This window comes from Melanerpes formicivorus, unplaced genomic scaffold, assembly GCF_026170545.1.
Source record: "Melanerpes formicivorus ecotype bairdi unplaced genomic scaffold, bMelFor1.0.p_v2 SCAF_12, whole genome shotgun sequence".
Classification (NCBI taxonomy): Eukaryota; Metazoa; Chordata; class Aves; order Piciformes; family Picidae; genus Melanerpes; species Melanerpes formicivorus.
In genome coordinates, this window is record NW_027142364.1 from 11440428 (window position 1) to 11459868 (window position 19441).

At 46.0% G+C, this 19441-nt stretch overlaps 2 protein-coding genes across 18 annotated transcripts in view; both read right to left on the bottom strand.

Moving 5' to 3' along the window:
• Positions 1–90: 90 nt before the first annotated feature.
• SNORC (secondary ossification center associated regulator of chondrocyte maturation) lies at positions 91–12166 on the bottom strand. Of its 5 annotated transcripts, XM_068145352.1 has the most exons (5): positions 12072–12112; positions 10327–10431; positions 9677–9788; positions 1108–1296; positions 100–388 (listed from the first exon to the last, which is right to left on the bottom strand). In XM_068145352.1, exons 3-5 carry the CDS (start codon positions 9747–9749, stop codon positions 279–281), a joined length of 372 nt encoding a protein of 123 aa, XP_068001453.1. In that variant the 5' UTR covers positions 9750–9788; positions 10327–10431; positions 12072–12112; the 3' UTR covers positions 100–278. The 5 variants fall into 5 exon arrangements, with proteins under 5 accessions (XP_068001456.1, XP_068001453.1, XP_068001454.1 ...); XM_068145353.1 differs by lacking the exon at positions 10327–10431 and having other exon boundaries at positions 12085–12166; XM_068145351.1 differs by lacking the exon at positions 10327–10431 and having other exon boundaries at positions 101–388; positions 12072–12157.
• Positions 10472–19441, bottom strand: part of GIGYF2 (GRB10 interacting GYF protein 2) — a 77764-nt gene continuing 68794 nt past the window's right edge. For 11 of the 13 annotated variants that reach the window (XM_068145345.1, XM_068145344.1, XM_068145341.1 and 8 more), the window contains 5 exons: positions 19126–19331; positions 18683–18837; positions 16981–17150; positions 16457–16604; positions 12305–14011 (listed from right to left, as the gene is read on the bottom strand). In XM_068145345.1, coding sequence (XP_068001446.1) covers positions 13944–14011; positions 16457–16604; positions 16981–17150; positions 18683–18837; positions 19126–19331 — 747 coding nt within the window. In that variant the 3' untranslated portion in view covers positions 12305–13943. Of the gene's footprint in view, positions 12211–12304; positions 14012–16456; positions 16605–16980; positions 17151–18682; positions 18838–19125; positions 19332–19441 lie in introns of those variants that run through there. The other 2 variants (XR_010988186.1, XR_010988185.1) reach the window with 2 other exon arrangements.

Here is a 19441-nt window from a genome sequence, read left to right on the forward strand (position 1 = left end):
GTCACTCACTGCTGCAGGTTCCTTCTGAGTGTGGGGGAGTTGTGATGTTGGCTGCCATGGTCAAACCTGCTGGGTCCACCTGCATGCAGGAGATCTGCACACTGAGAGCAAAGAGCACTTTGAGATGCTGCGGCTTTTCCTCTCAGTGCAGAGGCTGGAGCACCCTTTGCTGCATCCATAGCAACGTTTCTCCCCAGGGGGCCTGGGCAGATGGGGAGCAGGAAGTGCTGAGGGCAGGAGGCAGATGAGTTGTGTTACAGAAAAATCTTTTATTGAGCTCAGGAAGCGAAGAACTTTCTCAGTGTGATGACAACCAAGGCCACAAGCACAGATGTACCCAGCAGGGAGGCGATGACAATGGCACCGATGGCTCCGGGCCCCAGCGAACCTGCAGGGACAGAGAATAAGGTAGCTTGAAGTCAACAGCGCTAGTGAGTCCCAGACAGGTAGGGTTATGGGGATCACCTCACATCCAGCATTCCCCAGTCATCAAGCTACACTCCTGCCCTGAACTACTTGCACTGGCCTTGTGGTCCTGTTCTCATGTCCCCACACAGCTGAAGTGGGTGTCTGTGTCCCAGACGCACTGAACCCTTGTGCAGGAGCGGCACCCAGCCACTGCTGCCTTAGCCAGCTCCTGGTTAACAAGCACAGCTGCCACAAAGCAGGTCTTTGGTACTCAACTGTCCTGTTAATGCCTGCATCCAGTCACTTTGCTTGTTGCAGAACCACATCACAAGAGACACCTGCAGTACTTCAGGGCCGGCAAGACATCTACACTCCCCTCTTAAAGAACTCTTACCCTGGAGACCCAGGCCCATGCTCAGGACACTTTCTGCAGGTACCCCTGCTGTGATGGGTCAGAGCTGGGGTAAGAAGAAAGGCCTTGGTAGCTGCTCTAGGGTTGGCAAGCACTCCACAACAGAGGCTTTACTGCAGGGAAGTTTTCCTGAGCAGGTGATACAAGTGCCCTTCCTCCTCCTGCAGTATGGCTGGGCATAAGTCACCTCCTGGGAGATGACAGGCCCACAGAACAGCAAACCTGCAATGAAAACTTCCCAAGCTGCTGTGGAGTGATCTGAGGGAGCCCTTCATGCAGCCACCTACCGTCCCCAGCATCCAGCCGGTGCAGGTGGGTGGTGTCCTCGGGCTCCAGCTTGGAGGTGTATGGGGGGAAAGCAGTGACCTCTGAGACTCGGGCCGTGGTGGTGGCAGCAGCATCGAAGGGGCCAGCTCCAGAGGGCAGCTCGGGCGGCTCGTTCCAAAAGGTGGGGACAGGGTCTTGTGGGTACTCTGCTGGGAGACAAGCACCCACAGTCACTCATGGGCATGGGCAGCCCCGTCCAGGCTGCTGGTGACTGCAGCAGCTCAGAATAGCCACAGGTCAGGAGGTCCCTGGGCTCCAGCCGTCTGATGAGTGCCTGGCCTTGATTGGAAGATGACTTGAGGGTTGAGGATGCCAATGGGACAGAGCTCTCCTCAGGGAGGACACTGCCTCCACAGAGCACCAACACCCAGGGCAGCCACAGGTATTTGTGGGAGCTTGGTGCACATACAGCACACATGGGACAACAGATTGCTCCTCCCAGCCATAGGACCTCTGCTTTTGTACAAACAGGCCCTGCATGAACATTCACAGCCAGTTTGCTCATGGATGCCCATAGGGCTGGCCTGGGAGCAGCTGTCACATTCCTGCAACAGAGAGATGACCCAGCCAGCCGCGCTGTCCAAATTCACAGCATCTCAAGGCCTTTCTGTCAAGCACCACCAGCCTCCACAGTGTAGGATGCCAGAGATGCTGGCAACACGATCCCCTAGATCACAGCCTCAGAACCTCAGCTCCCCTCTGCCCCACCTCCAGGGATAAAAGCTGACATCTGTTTGATGTTACCATTCACCTCCTGTTATTTCTTCCCACTGTGGGGTCAGGGACTAAACCAGAGCCTGCCCTGTCTGCATGTGGCTGAGCCCAGTGCTCCCTCTCAATACATGGCTTGTTCAGGTGGACCCCAGCAGAAGCAGGAGACATTCCACAGCTCCCTGAGGAAACCGCTGGGAATGTTGCACTGGGACGGGGAAAAAAACACTGAGAGAAGGAGGGAGAAAAAAGAACAGCATCCAGTTCCAGAGCCCACCTGAACTGCCTTGATGGTTATCAGTGCTGAGAAAGATGGCTCAGGGGAGGTGGAGCAAGCAGCCTGGGCTCCCTGGGGCAACAACACACCAGCTCTGGCACAGTGTTTCTAGTTATACCAGGGGCACTTAAAGACTTGTTCCAGGTTCTCCCTGTCCCAACAAGAGGTGGCTGCATCTTGGCAATGCCAGTCCCAGCTTTAAATTATGTGGAACCCTTCTTGCCTTTGGACAGGCAGCTAGCAATTTGTGGGAGAAAAATGAGCTAAAGAACCCCACTACTGGGCTCCACCATGCTTTGGTCTCCTCCAGGCTTTGTCCTGCTTTGTAGGAGCAGAAGGAACAGAAGGACCCACACCAAAACACTCACCTTTGCTGCCTGTACAAAGACACTGACAGGACTTACTGCAGGGCTCACATCAAAGAGTAGCTCCCATTGTCCCTGGAGCTATTCAAGGCTGCCTGCAGACTCAGGAACACAACGAGGATCTAGGCTACTTCTGGAAAGTCCTTTCTACAACCATAAAAGCTATAGGATTTTCAGCAAGCCAGTTGACAGGTTTAACTCTGGCCCAACAAAGCAGTGACAGAGACAAGCAAGTCCCCAGTGTGAGGCCTGTGCCAGTGAAGCCAGGCAGCAACACCAGCTTACTTTGGTTGATCTACCCTGGTGAGAAACTGGGAGCAGCAGTGGATACCTTGTCCTCACACGTGGTGTATTTGTGGTCATTGAATCAGAGGCAGCATCTTGTGTGCCTGGTACAAGCTCACAAGGTGCTCATCCTACACAAGATTTCCATTGCAGTGCCCTTCCTAGCTTGTCCTGCAAAACTAACCAGCAAAGCTGGAGACTACCATCCCACTCAGAGGCTCTTCCAGAAAGTACCATTCCCAGTGGACTTCTATTCTATAAATCCTGTGGTTTAGCTACCAGAGAACAGATCAGGAGGGAATACAGCTGTTAGGGGGTAAAAGTAGCTAAAATACCAGAGAAAGAAACCAAGCAGAGCTGGGGCTATTGTGTCTGTGGTGATGTTAGGAAGCTGTTGGGTTAGGCACAGAGCAAATGCCCCTAATGCTTTTGAAGGCCCAATTCCAGGTTGCTTTTGCAAGTGGATAGCTGGGTTACTCTCCAGCTATCACCTTCCTGACTGCATCAACACCACCAGGGCCAGTACCAACACTGCAGTCCTTCCTATCTGGCAGTAGAACAGCATACTGGGAGGACCTCCTTGTTGCATTTGCCAGTACTCTTTTTCTCTCCAAAGCCAGACATGCTGGGTGTACCCTCACATCTGACCAAGGGATCTCTAACAGGGACAGGCTCTTCCTGACACCCCCTTCTCAAAGAGGTGAGGAGGGAGTACCACCCCCTCCATTTGTAGAGCAGAGGCTTTTTCTAACCAGACTCTGAAAAGTTCTCTCCTGTCCCCAGTGAATCTAATTCCTGGGGGGGAAATAAATTAAAACCAAACAAAACAAGTAGTTCACTTTAAATAGGGTGGAGAGCTGATTTTTGATGGCCAAGTCAAGAGGAAAGAGTTTGTTTATGATGATCAGGCAATGGAATAAGTTGCCCAGGGAGGTGGAGTCACCATCCCTGAAAGTGTTTAGGAAACACATGGACATGGCACTTGGGGACATGGTTTAACAGCCATGGTGGTGTCAGGTCAGTGGTTGGACTCAGTGATCTTACAGGTCTTATCCAACCAAAATAATTCCATGATTTTATGATCGTAATGACAAGATCTGGATAGAGTTCTGAATGCCTTCTGGATATGTATTTTATTAACACCCCTCATCTGATGAAAATTGGCTTTCAGTTCGCTGTCACAGGAGCAGCAGAGTGCCCTAAATACACGTTTCTGTGCCATGACCTTGCAGTGTAACTGTAACGGGGCTTCAACCAAGGGAGACACAACTGCTCTCAGGCAGGTCTAGTGCCATGCCAACAGGAGATGCTAGCTCCCAAGCAGAAGTCATGCACACTGCTTTGGAACCAGCACTTTTCTTTCCAAGATAAGCCTTTAAGCTTCCCTCCTAAACTAACACTTTGTGTCCTCAGATGCCTATGTTCCTGCCCACTTGAGAAGACCAACCACCCATCCAACTCTCCCCACACATCCAGCATGTTTCTTTCACAACCCAAGAAGTGGCAGCTGCTTCCCCTGCAAGTACCCTGATACTCCCAATGAGCTGCTGCTGGCTGAGGGTGGTGGATCTCTAACAGAGCAGTGTTAAGTACCACAGTTCCATTTCAGTCCTTTGGTAAAACCAAGAAAAGTGAGGGGGATGAGCAGTCTGTGGTAGGTGTCAAAAACCAACACATAGGCACTACCAGTAAGGTCTCCTAAAGAGACACAAGGGCATCTCCCAGTCTCCTCTTGGACACACTGACTGGACAAGCTCTAAGTACAGGTGTAGGACATGATTCAGCAGGTTCAGTTCTCCAACTCTGCTGCTGACATCATGTGACCAATACAAGTCTCTCTTCCTCTTGGGCTCAGTTTCAATGTTCATAGGCAGGAGACCAAGACTCTAAATGCAATCTACAAGAGAAGCAGCACCTGAACATCCAGGCCTGCCCACCTGCATGCTTGCTGTCATTCTGACTGCAGAAAAGGGGCCATGTTCTATGTGCCTGAACAGATTCTCCAAGTGACACCTCCAGACCTGGCAGCAGCCTTTCACAGAGAAAGGCCAAGTTGCACAGGATTTCCACTGCCTTGGGACAGGTCACAGCATGTTTCACTTGTGCAAGACCCAGGTATGTTGCAATCTCAAGCAGGGGTGCAACTGAGGGCTGTAAACCAAATACCAAAGGCAAGGCAGCACATGGTTTTTCTGCTCACCCAAGAATTTTGTAGGAATGAAAAACTACCAAGAAACACATTCAAAAGAGATACGTCACACCACCAGGTGCTTAACATCTAGGTGATAGCCAGGCAGTAGCTGTGCCAACAGAAGTCTTAGGACCAGTCCCATCTCCAAGAAAAAACACCTGGTGCATTCATGTCATTTGTTTGCCATGAAGTGACTCAGCAGGGGCAGCAGGTGGGCACATGGAGAGGCTACCAGGCTGGTGACATAACCCCACCACTGCTGAGTTGTCATGCCTGAGTGCTAGACGCTATGAAGGCAGAGAAAACTCATGTGCCCATGGTACAAACAAGCTCTTCCCCAGCACTAACCCTGCCTTGGCACTAGAGCACAGACCAAAGGCCACTGCTGCACCACCGAAATCCACGTGGTAAAAACACAGCTTGAGAGCACTGAAGATGTGCAATAATCTCAGTTATTGGGAGTTCTCCAGTGCAAAGATAGAACCCAGAAAAATTGGGTATCAAATATTTATTTCAGTGTTTTGCAACAGGCCAGGAAAAAGATGTCTCCTCTTCCTTCCCAGACTGACACTACAAACTGCCTTACCTCAGGGAAACAGTTACACTGCACCATGTATGCTCCCTCTCTCTGCCACAGGTTAGTTACAGCTGAGGCCAGGAAAAGGAAATATATCTCCAGAGTTACCACAGGATAAGGACACCCACCACCAGCTTTCTGAACAATGCAGCAACCCATCAGGACTGCAGCAAGTCTTAGAAAGGATGACACCAAAGGCACTTAATGAAACTGATGCTTCCATGCTCAGTGCAAAGGAGGTGGGGCAAGCTGCCAGGACAGTGACATGGTAGCCACACCCCAGATACTCACCGGCTGAAAGACTGGAAAGGTCTCCCTAAGTGATAGCTCTCAAGGAAGCCAATCATTTCTGAAGGATCCTTCAAGATACCCCCAAAAAAATCAGAACCTCCTCAAAGGCAGACTCTGCAAGATCTCAAGGTTGGCAGATATGGCCACCTAGCATCTTCATTCCTGGAGATCAGACACCAGTGACTAATACTCTTCCTCACACAAGCTGCTTTCATCATCTCATCATCCTCACAGCTTGTCACTAGGAGACCACAGGCTCAGGCAGGGGGGTTGGCCTCAAAGATCTCCAGAGGTCCCTTCGAACCCCTAACATCCTGTGATCCTGTGACTTTCCTCCTCCACTGAGTGACAACTTTATGCTTACAGCAACAGAGGTGAGCACCTCAATAGCACACAGATGCTCAGTGGCCCTGACAAAGAGGTAAAAGGCACCCTCTGTAACCTGAACATTGCACACCGCTTCTTCACTCAGAACAATTCACAGGACAACTTCATGGCATGCCAATGCCACCGCTCACACCCTTTTCAGAACCTGCTCTTATTCCTACAAATGTTTGTGTCTTCACATTACATCCACTATGAGAGGAAAAAAGTTGAGGTTACCTGCTGCTTTCTGGTGCACACCCTCCACCTCCAAGCCAATACCCTTAGGTGGCAGTTCATATAGCATTAGTAATTTCTAAGGAGCGCTGGTGCAGAGCAAGGTTGAGTAATGGTCTACAAACACCTGCTGTAAGTCTGGACAGACCTGTTGGAACAACTGCCTCTTTTTTAGAAATTCACCTGACAAAGCCTGTTGACTACCTCTCACATTCTAGTATCTGAACTTTAAAAGCTTCCTAGTCATCTTTGTTTCTCCTGTTGAGAATGAAGACGTACAAATTGCTACAGAAAGATGTCCTAGGACAAGGTCTTCTCTGGTATGTTTTCCTTTAACACATCTCTTGCTGCGCTGCTGTTTCTCCTTCAGGCATTCTGATGTGCTACTGCCATTCCCACATTAGCTCAAAACAAGCCCTCATGAACACACAGATACCAGATACACACAATTCACAAACTAAGGCCTTGCAAAAGCTTTTTACTTGGAGCTCTGAATTCCTTACATGAATTGAAACTGGGTTTTATGATAGAACAAAATAAAATCCCACTCTTCACAATCTTTCTGCACTCTGGGCCTATGTGCTACTTGGGTTGCAGAAGTAGGGAAGATTTGGGTGTGCAAAAAATTCCTTTGATCTGGCTCTGTTTCCTTTGTACCTCAAGTCAGTTGTTTCCCCACCTTTGACAGTCAAGATATTGGGGGGGGGGCAGGAAGGGGAATAAAATAAAGAAAACCAGTAACTCTTAAGAAATTCCTAATTTCTCCAGTCACAGAGCCCTCACCAGGAAACTAGACTGGCTGAGAAACCCACCAGTGCCCCAAAGTGCTCTGACTGCAACACTCAGACAGGAACCTTGCTTGCCAACAAGACCCTTCACATCTTGCTGACCTCCTTACCTGAGGCTTTCAGTACCAGGTAGCCCAGAGTCCCCCACTCTTATAAAATTAAATTCAGCAAGGAAGAGAAGACTCATTCTGGACCCTGGGTCTGCATGCCTAGCATCAACTGCAGCCCTCTTCTTCTGCCCACTGTGGAGGGCTTTGGTATGAGGTGCTGTGATAAGAGAGCAGGGGCTGAGTGAACTTTGAGGCCAGCAACAGGCTGTCCAGCTCTAGGTAGCCACAGCAGGCATAGGGCCAGGGCAGGGATGAAAAGAGGCCTTCATGGGGAGCACAAAGGGCAGCCTGTGATGTGCAAGAACCGGGAGCGTGAGTGTAGAGCAGCATGGAGCGCTGTGGTTCTGATGAATGTTAAATAAACTTGTTTACAGGAAGGTAGGGCTGCATGTGTATGCACAGAGAGCAGAGGGCTGTCTGTGCCCTTCCCTTCTTTATCTGCACAAGGCAGGAACTTTCCTTTTCTAACAGCATGAAAAGCAGGGGGGGAAAAAAAAAACATCCACTGTGTACTAGGGTAGGTAATTCTGCAAACACAGCAGAAAATCGTTCTGCTCCTCAGATGGCTTACCACATCAGCTTGTTCCCTCATGTCCTGCTTTGAAGTCAGATTTCTTAGAGGCCTTCAGCTTCTAAAATGCCACAGAGAAAGTATGGAGTCTCTCCTACAGCCAGGATCCACATGCTGCATTCATCAGTACACAGGTCTTCAAGAGCTACTGGCCTCACTGCACTAGTGTGACCCACCCAGTAAGGATTCAAATAAACTTGGGAGTATTTCACAGGAGCAAAGTGACACAGGGAGGCAGCAACAGGTACAAACCACAGCTTCAACACCAAGACAGAATCAAGGACACAGGAAAGATGGGACAGAGCAAATATAATCACCAAATACTGGAAACTTAAAATAGCATAAAAGAAATCTGGAATCAGAGAGGAAGCAGGTGAAATTCTCAGTGGAAATTAATCCCCTTCTGCAGAGTGAAAGACTGTTACTAGTTAAGAAAAGACCTTACCTGGTTTGTGGAAAGAGTGCTGCCACTGCTTCTGGGAGCATGAGCAAGATAAACTGAAATTGTGTTTAAGTTATTAACGTTCCACCATGCACAAATCAAAGCTTAGGGTTCAAGAAGGAAAACAAGCACTTTTTAGTGCTTTTTCTTAGTTATTTTAAAGGCTTTCCAGCAAAGAACTGTCCTGCAAGAGGATCTGTGGGGATGTCAGCTACAGTAATTCTGTTCTTACACCCACAGATGTGCCAGCTAGGTGCAGCAATTCTACCCATATGAAAGCTCCTAATAACTTCACCTGCTAGATAGCTTGTCAGGGTCTCTGCTAGGCAAGATGCTCAGAACAAAACTGGGAAAAAACTGTGATTCAGCTCTGCCTCCAGGTCTTGGAAGGCAGGACAAGGAAAGCAAGCACTGTGCTCTTGCCCGTTATCTTGGCCTGAGCAATCCCTTCAGCCTCACCTCCACTTGAAGAGAGACACTTTGAGGGAAACCATTCCCCACAGGAACCTCTTTCCACTTGTATGCTCAAAGCCCAACTATGGTGTCAGTTTGGAAGTCAGTTTTCCTTCAGTTGTGCAATTCCTCTTAGAACAACCAGCATCTGAAGCTGTCTGTGACCTTGGCTAAAGGCAGGAGCAGTTAATGCTAAAATTGCTGACCATCTCCTGACCAAACAGTGCTCCACAGAACAGGTGTTTTGCCTATTCCCCTTCCCACATTCTCACTGAACTCCAGTCAGAGCCACATACCTTCCCAATGCTGCTGCCTGCCTCAGTACACCCAGCGCCAGACAAATCCTGCTTAGTTCCACACCTCAGCTTCTGAGCACACTAAATGTTTTCATAGACACTTGCACAGTTCTCCTTACAGCAGGTGCTGAAGTGCTCTGCTGGAGTAGAAAGCATAGAAGGAACCAGAAAATACATGCTTTAGCCAGAGTAAAAATGTTTCTTTTTTTGATGGAATCTTCTTCTTGCTATTAAAAGCTGGATAGAGCCTGGCTGATCAGCTGCTGAGAGCACTCTATCTCCCGCTGACTGACCTGTCTACAGATCTACTGCCACCAAACTCACATAAGCACTGCTGCTGCTGCTCCAAGGAGAAATTACAAAGTATTTTCTTCATTTTCACTTCTGATCTTGGGATACAGAATATTCTCCTAATCACCATCAGCCACCTATTCCAAAACTAGTTTCTATTAAACAATTACAACTCCATAAATACTTATGGACCTTTATAGGAGAGGAAGAACATACAGAGGCAGTTTAGGAAAAAAAATCTGCCATGCTTTTGGTCTTCAAATGCAAACAAATCTCCTTACCTGCCAGGGCAGCAGGGACCAGAATGCTGCAAAGCATGAGCAGGACCAGGCAAAGGGCTCTGTGGTAGGGCATGGCTTCCCTCCGGAGAAGCGTCGGCAGGAATTCTCAGCACTGTACAAAACAACTTGGAAGTGTTACTGGGATAATAAAAATTTTCACCTGACTGGACAAAAGTAAAAATTTCCTTCACAACAGCAAGTGGATAGAAAGTGCAAAGCCCAGCAGAGACTCACTCTCTGACTTGTAGAGCCCACCTCCTTCTGAAGGCAACTCCACCCACTAAAATTCATGCCTAAAACCCCATAGGCAGCCGAGCCGTTAGGCATCCATCACACTGCCAGGCCAGTGCACACATGAGCAGTTGTTGGCTAGCCCTTCCCAGAGGACAGGGAGATGCTCCTGGAAGCCTTCCCTCCGGCCAGTGATCCCACGGCACAGGAAATAACACAGGAGCCATTGGGGCAGCTAACCTCGAAACCAAGCAGACCACTCACAGGCTTTGCTCTCTCCTCAGTGTGCAGGGTGGCAGTGGCCTTACCCAGGTGGGTGCAGCAAAGAACAAGGGCCTCAATTTTTTGAGGCTAAAATGTTCTGAAATAGAGCCAGAGCAAGCTCCACAGCATCCTCATTTTCTGGGTGTAATACTTACAGAGGTGGACAAGAAGCTGTGTGTGGTCTCCGCTGGCAGAACTACCTTTGAAGCCTGGTAAGTCTTTCAGAAGAGTCATCTTTGTCAGGCAAAGCCAGCATTCCCCTTGGAGGTGAACAGCACACATGCTACCTCCTCCTGCAACCCTCTGCCACTGTCCCTCCCCTCCAAGCAGACTTATGAAAAGTTCTTAGCAGAGAAAACTGAGTTTGTTTCAAATGACATTTGAAGAGACAGAGGCTTAGGAAAGGATAAAGTGTATAAAAAGGGAGATCAGATTAATTTAATCAGGATTTTTTTAAAGTTGATATGAGGATGAAATACTTCATAGTTTCCATTCAGAACAAGGTGCAATAAAGTACTTTAACACCCCCAGTATCAGTTCTTTATGCCCTGAAAATATGGCACAAGTGGTTTTGTCTTAAATTCAAGATCTAAATTATTCTGCTGAGAGATCTCTCTCCTTTTTAGTTTTCTCTGACAAGCAGTCAGATACAGTTCAAGTGTCCTTTGTGTCAAGTTCAAGTGTCATTGTGCTTGCTGCAGTTCTTGGGCTGCAGTGCCTGACTGTGAGAAGCAAGTAAAACAGAGAACTGAGCACTGTCCCTGCAGAGAAATTAGAAGTTAGGAAGTAAACCTCATGAAACATGAAGAAAAACTTCAGACACTGCCAGCATCAAATTCAACACCACCTGTCCAACCTTTCCAGGTTCATGTTCTGTATGCAAAAGAGCTGCAAGTGCATAAACACAGAACAAGCAGCAGATAGAAAGCTGTAGCTCTTCTTTCTCCCATCCCTACTGATCCAATAACCTACACTACTGAAGGCAGGTATGTCACAAGCCCCGTTTGACACAGGTGACAGGGCAGCCTGAGCGTACAATCAGAACATGCCAGCAACCTACCTTTGTCCTAAGTACAGAAGCCAAAACATTAAAATATTAAGAATAAGACCTTTTCCATTATCTACAAACTCCCAGAAGCTGAGCAAGGTCTTTAGGGTACAACAAATTACTGCACGTATTTCCTGCTTGCATCTCTGCATTTTCATTTAGCTATCCATGAATTGTTTCTTTCCTGCTCCCTGGCTGAGATGGAAACAAACAGGCTCTTGCTTATTTGTTACATAGTATAGAGTAGTCCAAAATTAGCTTGTGGAAATCAGATCATACCCATTAAAAGACAGAAAGTACTTATGAAGTAGACATTTTATACACTTTAAAAAAGTATTAAGTCAAATGATTAGCCTAAACATGTACTGCTCTCTCCAACATCAGCTAAACATAATGCAAAGCTACTGTGTACATTTGGGCTTAGTATTCTGAACTGGCATGGTGCATGCCAGAAGGACGTTTATCATTAACTTTGACTGGGATTTTCCACACAAACCCAAGCAGCAAATAGAGGAAGAAAATGGAAAAATAAGATTTCATCTAAAAAGGGAAGCCTACCACGTGTCTCTATGGACTTTATGAGGATAGGAGAAAAAACCTCTCATTTAGCAATGGGAGTTGGAAGTGGGTGGGGTGGTAACCAACAGGCAAAAAAAGGCTCCGTGGCCAAGCGCTTGTGTTAACAGAAAACCAGCCACAGTTTGATCTCTCCTGCATAAACACCACGAGCATGAATACACATGTTTCTGTATGGAGAGCAGGGGGAAATTAAAGCTTTCTTGTCAGAATTTTCCAATTTCAACTTACTGATGTTTATTTGAACTCTGAAATTATCAAGTAGAAAAAACCCACCGGTATTCCTCACCAGGGAAGAAATAAAGCAGCAGTTGTTCTTCCACATCCTGTGTATTTGCTTGTTGCTTCTTGATGAAAACTGATGCAAGTCGAGTTTTGGGTCAGTTTTAGCACCAGGAATTATCTCAAAACTCAGCTTTGACAAAAGCAAGCAGAAAGTTTTCTCTCAGATATAATACAACCAGGTTTTATTTAAGTTCTCTCTTTCCCGACACCCCCCACCCCACCCCCCCCGCCCACTGGCAAAAGTTCAGAGGGAGTTTAAAGTTTTGTAAACATTTTAACTATCCCTCTTCCCCCTTTTATGAATTTACAAAGCAAAGGAGACAGGGAGACCAGATTTGCAACAGTTCCAAGTCTCTCCATGCTATTGGATCCAAAAACTATATACAAGTCTGCAGCAGTCTCTGTATAGTTACTGTACACTTTTGGGGGCAGGGGGAAGAGAGAGGAGGAGGGGAAGGTGACCCCAAAAAATGAATAAACCAAACAAAATAAAATCCAAAGCCAAACTGCTCTTGAGCAACTCGAACTGTTTTCTTTAGGCAGTGATGACAGAACAACAGACACCTTTATACAACTCCACCAGAACTGTAGCGTCATCTCCCTTCACAGGTTATAACCCTCTGGGAATGGGAGATGGGACCAGGGGGTTGAAACTAAGTGCATTTGGCAGTTTTCATTTTCTTCCTTTTGTGGTCTGTGCATGTGGGTGGGTGGAGAAGGGAAGGTGGCGGTAATCTTTCGGTGAGAGAGGAAGGTTATGATTCCATAAATACTTAAAGATTATGGATCCCGGTGAAGGTGCGTGAAGCAGTTTAAGGTGTAGAAGATAAGCAAGACCATCATTGCACATAGCTTCGCCCTCCACAGTCTTTCTTCATAACAAAAGGGCATGTCTGCTCGTTACCCTAAGCACTGCTTGAAATGACAACTAGCTAGGACTTGCTGGGGTATATATTTGAAAGCCAGTGTTCACTCTCACCAAAGACTAAAGATCCACACAGTAAAGATCCTACTGTCTCTTAAACGAGACAAATTTGCAGGAAAAGAGCTCAAAATAAACTGGTCCTAACCCTCCAAAGGTAGCATTTAAGGGATAAATTCAACCTGAAAGAAGAGATGCCACCCCGCACTTTTTCCCAGAGTAGAAGTCCCCACGTGTCCAGGAAGGCTGGAGTATGCCGACGGGGAACTCCACCAGCTTCAGCATCACCACCTAATGAAGACAGACTCAAGCTTTCCCTCTGAAAACAATGTGCTGAGAAGGGCTGGCAGGGGGTGTGCAACTTCAAACCAACCCAAGCTAAACTGCGCCCGCCACCGCCCCTCTCCTGCTGTTGCCAGTTCTAAGGTTAGCTTATAAATGCAACTCCTGGCCTGGGAGAGCACCTCTTGCCCTGATGGAGCGCGGAAGTCAGTATCTGTGGCATTTCGGTTTTGACCAACATCTGTTAACCACAAACTCTCTCTCTCCATGACTGCACGTGTTGGATGTGGTAAGAGTAACCAGAAGTGGGAAACAATGGCTTGCAGAATCCCAAATGATATTTTTTTTTTCCAGGTATGTCAGCAGAAGAAATCACAGCATAGTGCAAGCTTGCTGCCCAAATCAGCCTTGTGAACGAATCCTATCTCCCACCCTCCCAGGACTCTGACAAAGTCCATTCAACTCCAGGCTGACAGCAGGAACAACGCCTGTGCAGTCTTGGGCAGAAAGGGTTTGCTGGGACTCGAGGAAGCAGCCTGAGATGATTCATTCTGTGATTCACTGCAAGGCGAAGAAGAACGCATGGTGGAGAGGTCGGTGTCCAAAACAGAGAATCCATGGTTAACAGATGCAGGAAAAGCCAGTCGATTTGCACGTGATCAGTAGTCTTCCAAAGTCTCTATTTCTCCCATATTGAGCCGCTCTGATGAGGCGTTCACTGAAAACCCTGTAAACCAAAAAGGACTCCTGTTAAAAAGCTAATGTGGTATTCTGTATTTGTCTGTTACATGCAGCAGCATATCAAGATAAAGTGACACATATCAATTCAGAGGGAAATTTAGTCAAGGCTAGATAAAATTACCCAAACTGTTTGCTTTTTCCCTTAATAAATCAAAGATAACAAATTGTATATTTATATAACCATACAATGGTTTAAGTTAAAGGGGACCTTTAAAGTTCCTCTAGTCCAACGTCCCTGCAGTCAGCAGGGACATCTTCAACTAGATCAGATTGCTCAGAGCCCCATCCAACCTGAATTGCAATGTTTCCAAGGAAGGAGCATCTACCACCTCTCTGGGCAACCTGGGCCAGTGATTCACCACCCTTGAAGTAAGATATTTCTTTCTTTTATCTTCTCAACATTTTATTTCTCCTAGTTTAAAACCGCCATACCCCTTTGTCCTGTCACAACAGGCACTACTAAAAAGATATTCCCCATTTTTCCTATGGTCTCCCTGGAGCATTCTCTTTCCCAGAATCAACCTTTATTCACAGAAGAGGTGTCCTGACCCCCTGATTATTCTTATTTAGCTAAGCATCACTTGCTCTTTAAAAACAGACTGGTAGAAGACCAGTTTCAACTTTGATTTAAAAGACATCGTCTGCACAACTAGTGTGAGACACATCTAGGCACAGTGGTGACGTAGCTCAGCAGCCTCTTGGAAGTGAGCATATTTGACTGAAGTGGCACTTGGAAGTGTCTGTCACCCCTCTATTTAGTCAGAGGCAGAAATACCCACTTGGGAACTCAAAATTCAAGTGGGGAATCATGTTCAGCACTTCAAGGGTTATAAGTATTTCTACCCATTCATTTCAAGCCTAAACACATGCACCTGTGAAATCTAGTGGCAATTCCATGTATTTCCATGCTTTCTTACAATCTCAGAAGTACAACATTAAACTGTACAAAATTATGTAAGGCTATGCAGATGGCTCTAGACACACTAAAACCTCTACCCAACCTTTTAATTTTAAGTGCTGAGCACGTGATGAAAGTATGAGAAAAAAGCAAAAACATTTTCTGCAAGAAAAGAAAAAAAAAAGATCATATGCAAGTGTCCTACAGAAATACATTTCTTAGAGTTGTAGGAATTCCATATGGACTATGAGAAAAAGGGAAGATTTAGGGAGTTTTTCCTGTGTGAGGCTGAGGAACACAAACCGGATATTTCAGTGTCTTAAGACACTTGGCAGGCTTGCTCTGTGCTAGAAAACAAACCACTTTTCACAGTCCTCATCTCCAGCCGGGAAATGCTCCTTCAGTATGCTTAAGAAAATTGTTCTGGCTCCCTCTCGTGGCAGCATGTCATCTAAAAGGTTTGGGATTTTTTTTCAAGGAGTTGCATGTGTTGGTACTTCTCTCACAGTTTGCAGCTTCTTAACTGCATTCAGGCATGCCTTCTCCACATTATGGAAGCAGGTTTTTAAACTATTTAGTTGAAGACTCACTGGATTGGCACCTAGGCATGGCATAAATCAGGATTAAATGAAGTCACAGGACTTCAATGCAGAAACCACTGATTTAACTGAAAAGCATTGATTTAATTGAGAAGGGAAGACAAACAAGAAAGGAAGGGCTCTGTTAGAGCCTTAAAAAAGCAGTGATTTCCTGGGATTAATACCCAGCTATTTTACAGGAATATCAGCTAAATAGCACCAGTACCATAAATAATGGCCCAGTGTGGTGGCCTACTGCCCTTTATATCACACATCGCGCAAACGTGGACACAGTTATTCCAGGTGAATACTACATGGATGCCTTGCATCCCAGAGTGCTCACTATCATGGAACTTACATGATGCCCTCAAAGGCCACTTTAAAGAAACCTTTCCAAAAGTGCTATAGGACCTGGTGAACTACTGTCCTCACATAACAAATAAGATGGAAAGCATAAATAAAATCAGACTACTAATGATGTCATCATCTCCACTGTCTCCAACTGAAAACTTGTGGCTACTTTTTGGTTTTACTTTTCCACAAGATCTTTGCCACCTTTTCTGGCCGGGGTAATTAACTCAGGAAGAGACAGAAAATGTGGTTTTCTTAGAAGAAAATATGAGCATAAACTCAGCAAAACAGGTATAGGTCAAGTCAAATGAAGACAGTTTAACTGACACCCCTGAACTAGTTCGAGGTTTCCCTTTAATAACCAAGGCATTGAAGAGGCCTTTTCAGAAGGAAAAGTTCAGCAAAAGTTTTCCACGAAACAGAAGTACAAGTTTTTTAATCATTCAATTATAATCAAGAAACAAATATTAAAATCACTACCTTTTCTGCTCAAATTCAGTATGTCCACTTAAGATTAACAGGAACTTTACAAGGGGGTGGGGGGGGTGGAATTAATAATTTTTTCCCCAAATTAAATATTAGTTTTTAACAAATGAAACCTGACCTAACAAGCTGGGATCTGCGCGAACCATTTTCTGTTTCTTCTTTTTCTTTCCGCTCTGCACAGCCTCGAAGTTGGATTGCTGGTTGTTGCTCTGATTGGTCTGAAAGACCGAATGTAGCGAGCTGTGGTTCATGCCCCACACTGAGTCCTAGAAAACAAAGAAGTACAAGGTTACACAGTGAAGTGTGAGTTACAGGTATTGCACACAGAGAGCCCAAAGCCTTTTCTACAGCGTGTGTGGCAGCATGAGCCACTAAAACATCAATCCAAGGCACTGACCTCACCTTTCTACAGCACATCCTGTATCAGCATGCTGCGCCACTATTTGATCTACAGTTGGCCTCAACTGTTATAAAGGAAACTTGATTCTGCAGTAAATATTTGAAATCTGCTTTATTCTCTGGACTTTACATGACCTGTAATATCCTGCTCATCTCTTATCAATCCAGCAGAAAGGCAGGCTCTTCAGACTCAACTACAGCCTCTGTACACCCCCACTAAAGACTGCAGCAAGTAAGGTCTACCTGTTGCTGCTGCTGTTGCCGCTGCTGACTGGCTTTCTGTTTGGCACGGCGCTCAAGAAACTGCTTGGCAAACTCCTTGGCCTCAGGAGTATCTCCGAGATAGGCTCTGATGTAATCATGGACCTCATAGGGAGACTCCACTTCCTTCAGGAAAGAAACAAACGTGGGAACTGCAAGAAGAAGGCAGACCATGAGGAAATGCATGTAGATATGTCAACAAATGCATGCTATAAAAATAACCTTGGATTTATCTTTCGAGTATTTGCTAATAATAGAAGAATAGAATAAACCAGGTTGGAAGAGACCTTCAAGATCATCACGTCCAACCTATCACCCAACACCACCCAATCAACTAACCCATGTAACCAAGCACCCTGTCAAGTCTCCTCCTGAACACCTCCAGTGACGGCGACTCCACCACCTCCCTAATACTATACTAATACTATACTAATATAGTAGCCATGGCAAACAGCTTGGCCTTCCAAGCCCTATGATGCACTGTTTCACCTAATCTGCAGGCAAAGCAATGGTAAGAAGGCCACCTGCCTGCAATGAGAAGGAAAAATAAACTGACAGTTGTAAAAGTCAGTCAGCACACCAGCTCCAGCTACTGCCAGACTTAAAGCTCCAATTTAATGCCAGGCCCAGATGAAACATGCTTTTCTGATCTGTCAACAGTACTATCTTTTAGGCTGAAGCACAACAGACCACACTGCACAGTGGCTGATCTGACCTGCAAATACCTGAAGACCTGAAGGTCACAGCTAGCTCACTTGCACAGCTTTTTTTAATCACCTTTTTCCTTAGACTAACTTAGTTTTATTTTAGCATAGACTGGCTTAGTTTAAAAGGGATCTCAGAGGTGATCCCTGCATGGACAGCGATGCCTCTCAACCAGAATTGATTGCTCGAAGCCTCATCCAAATTGGCCCTGAACATGGGTAATGGCAAATGACAAGCCAGGAAAACACCAGGACAAAACACTGATACCTAAGCACTAAGCAACCTTGAAAGCATGGAAGCTCACTGTGGATGTATGACTCTCAACAGCACTACAGGATCACAGCCACTGGATGCAGTTAGTACATCACAGGTGAGGACAAAAAGTTACTACTAGTATTGCTTCCCTAAAAGGAGGGAAGCTGTGACACTGTATTGTCACTACATGAGCTGTGACCGTGGCTCCTGGGACAGCACTGCTTCCCCACAAAAGTTAAAGGGTCCCACAGCACCACAACTTTGCAGTGTGCACACACTGGAGACTCTGAGATGCCTGCAGTGCTTTGGTACAAGAAGGCATCAGGTTGTGATCTCAGACTGGGTGTTGCTCTATGTGCCCTACAGCAGAATTAGTAGAAAATCCAACCAGTTTAACACTAAAAACTGCTTTGCATGGGAGCATATTTGCCTGCACCTAAAGGTGACCTGGGTCCTCAGCCATCTGCCTGACAATGCTTCCATGGCCACCAAAAGTCCCCAGGAGATCTCATGACAGACTTCAAACTGTTTTCAGTACCCCCTGATTTGCTATAGTTAGCATACTGAAAACCATGGAAGAGATGATGTAGCCAGTTCTTTAGACCAGTGTTTAATGTTGCCATTTTGCTGCATTTAAAATATTATCGCTTTTCCTCAGAACTATCTGGTTAGGAAACAAAGCTTCTCCCAGCAGATCACATCATTCCTCATTATCACCTCTTACCGTCTAAGTTGTTAGCTGTATTGAGTGCATGAAGCATCTGTTCACACCACTGAGTGAATCCATCCTGGGCTTTATTAACCCCCTGGAACAACTTCAACAGCTTCTCCTCTTCTTCCACCTTCTTGCTTTGCCTACTTGTAATACCTACAGATTTACTGAAGTAAAGAAAAAGCATATGGTTAGTTCTAAGTTACCAGACTAACCAACAGTACAGTGTTATATGACTTGTTAGTTTACAAGATGCAAATACTGTTTAAGTATCAACTGATTTTCTAAAGACATGACAAAATAAATTGTGAGTGGTGACCTATTAGATACTTTTGTTGTCAAAACAGATCCTGAGTGACAAAGGAAGGAAAAAACACATGAAGATGAATAACTGCTAAATGATTGTCTCAGGAGTGATAATATTTCTTTGAAAAAGCTCCTTCCCCAATTCCTACCTGAGGCTGGCATTGCTTTTGTTTTTATTGGTCGAGTTACGAGGTCCCACTTCCTTCACTGCATCATCCCAGAAACCCATGTTTGAGTTTTTGGTATCAGCATTACTCCAGATGCTACTGACTAGGTCAGATGCCCACTGGTTGCTGGGATTAGTGTTTAGGGAGCCCCACACTGAATTCCCAATGCTGGTGTGCAGGTTAGAGTGCTGTTGAAACACAACAAAGAGATCCTGGTTATTAGCCCCAGACCTAGCAGAACAGTAATGAACAGACATGGAGAACTGTTATGTACTGTTTCCCTCCACACGCTGATTAA

Excerpts from the sequence above, each read along its gene's own strand:
- SNORC (XM_068145353.1), bottom strand. The coding sequence starts at position 9,749 with ATGCCCTACCACAGAGCCCTTTGCCTGGTCCTGCTCATGCTTTGCAGC. Across the intron at positions 1,297-9,676 it reads GGTCCCTGCTGCCCTGGCAG|CAGAGTACCCACAAGACCCT; the intron begins GTAAGGAGATTT and ends CTTGTCTCCCAG. Across the intron at positions 389-1,107 it reads CCGGCTGGATGCTGGGGACG|GTTCGCTGGGGCCCGGAGCC; the intron begins GTAGGTGGCTGC and ends CTGTCCCTGCAG.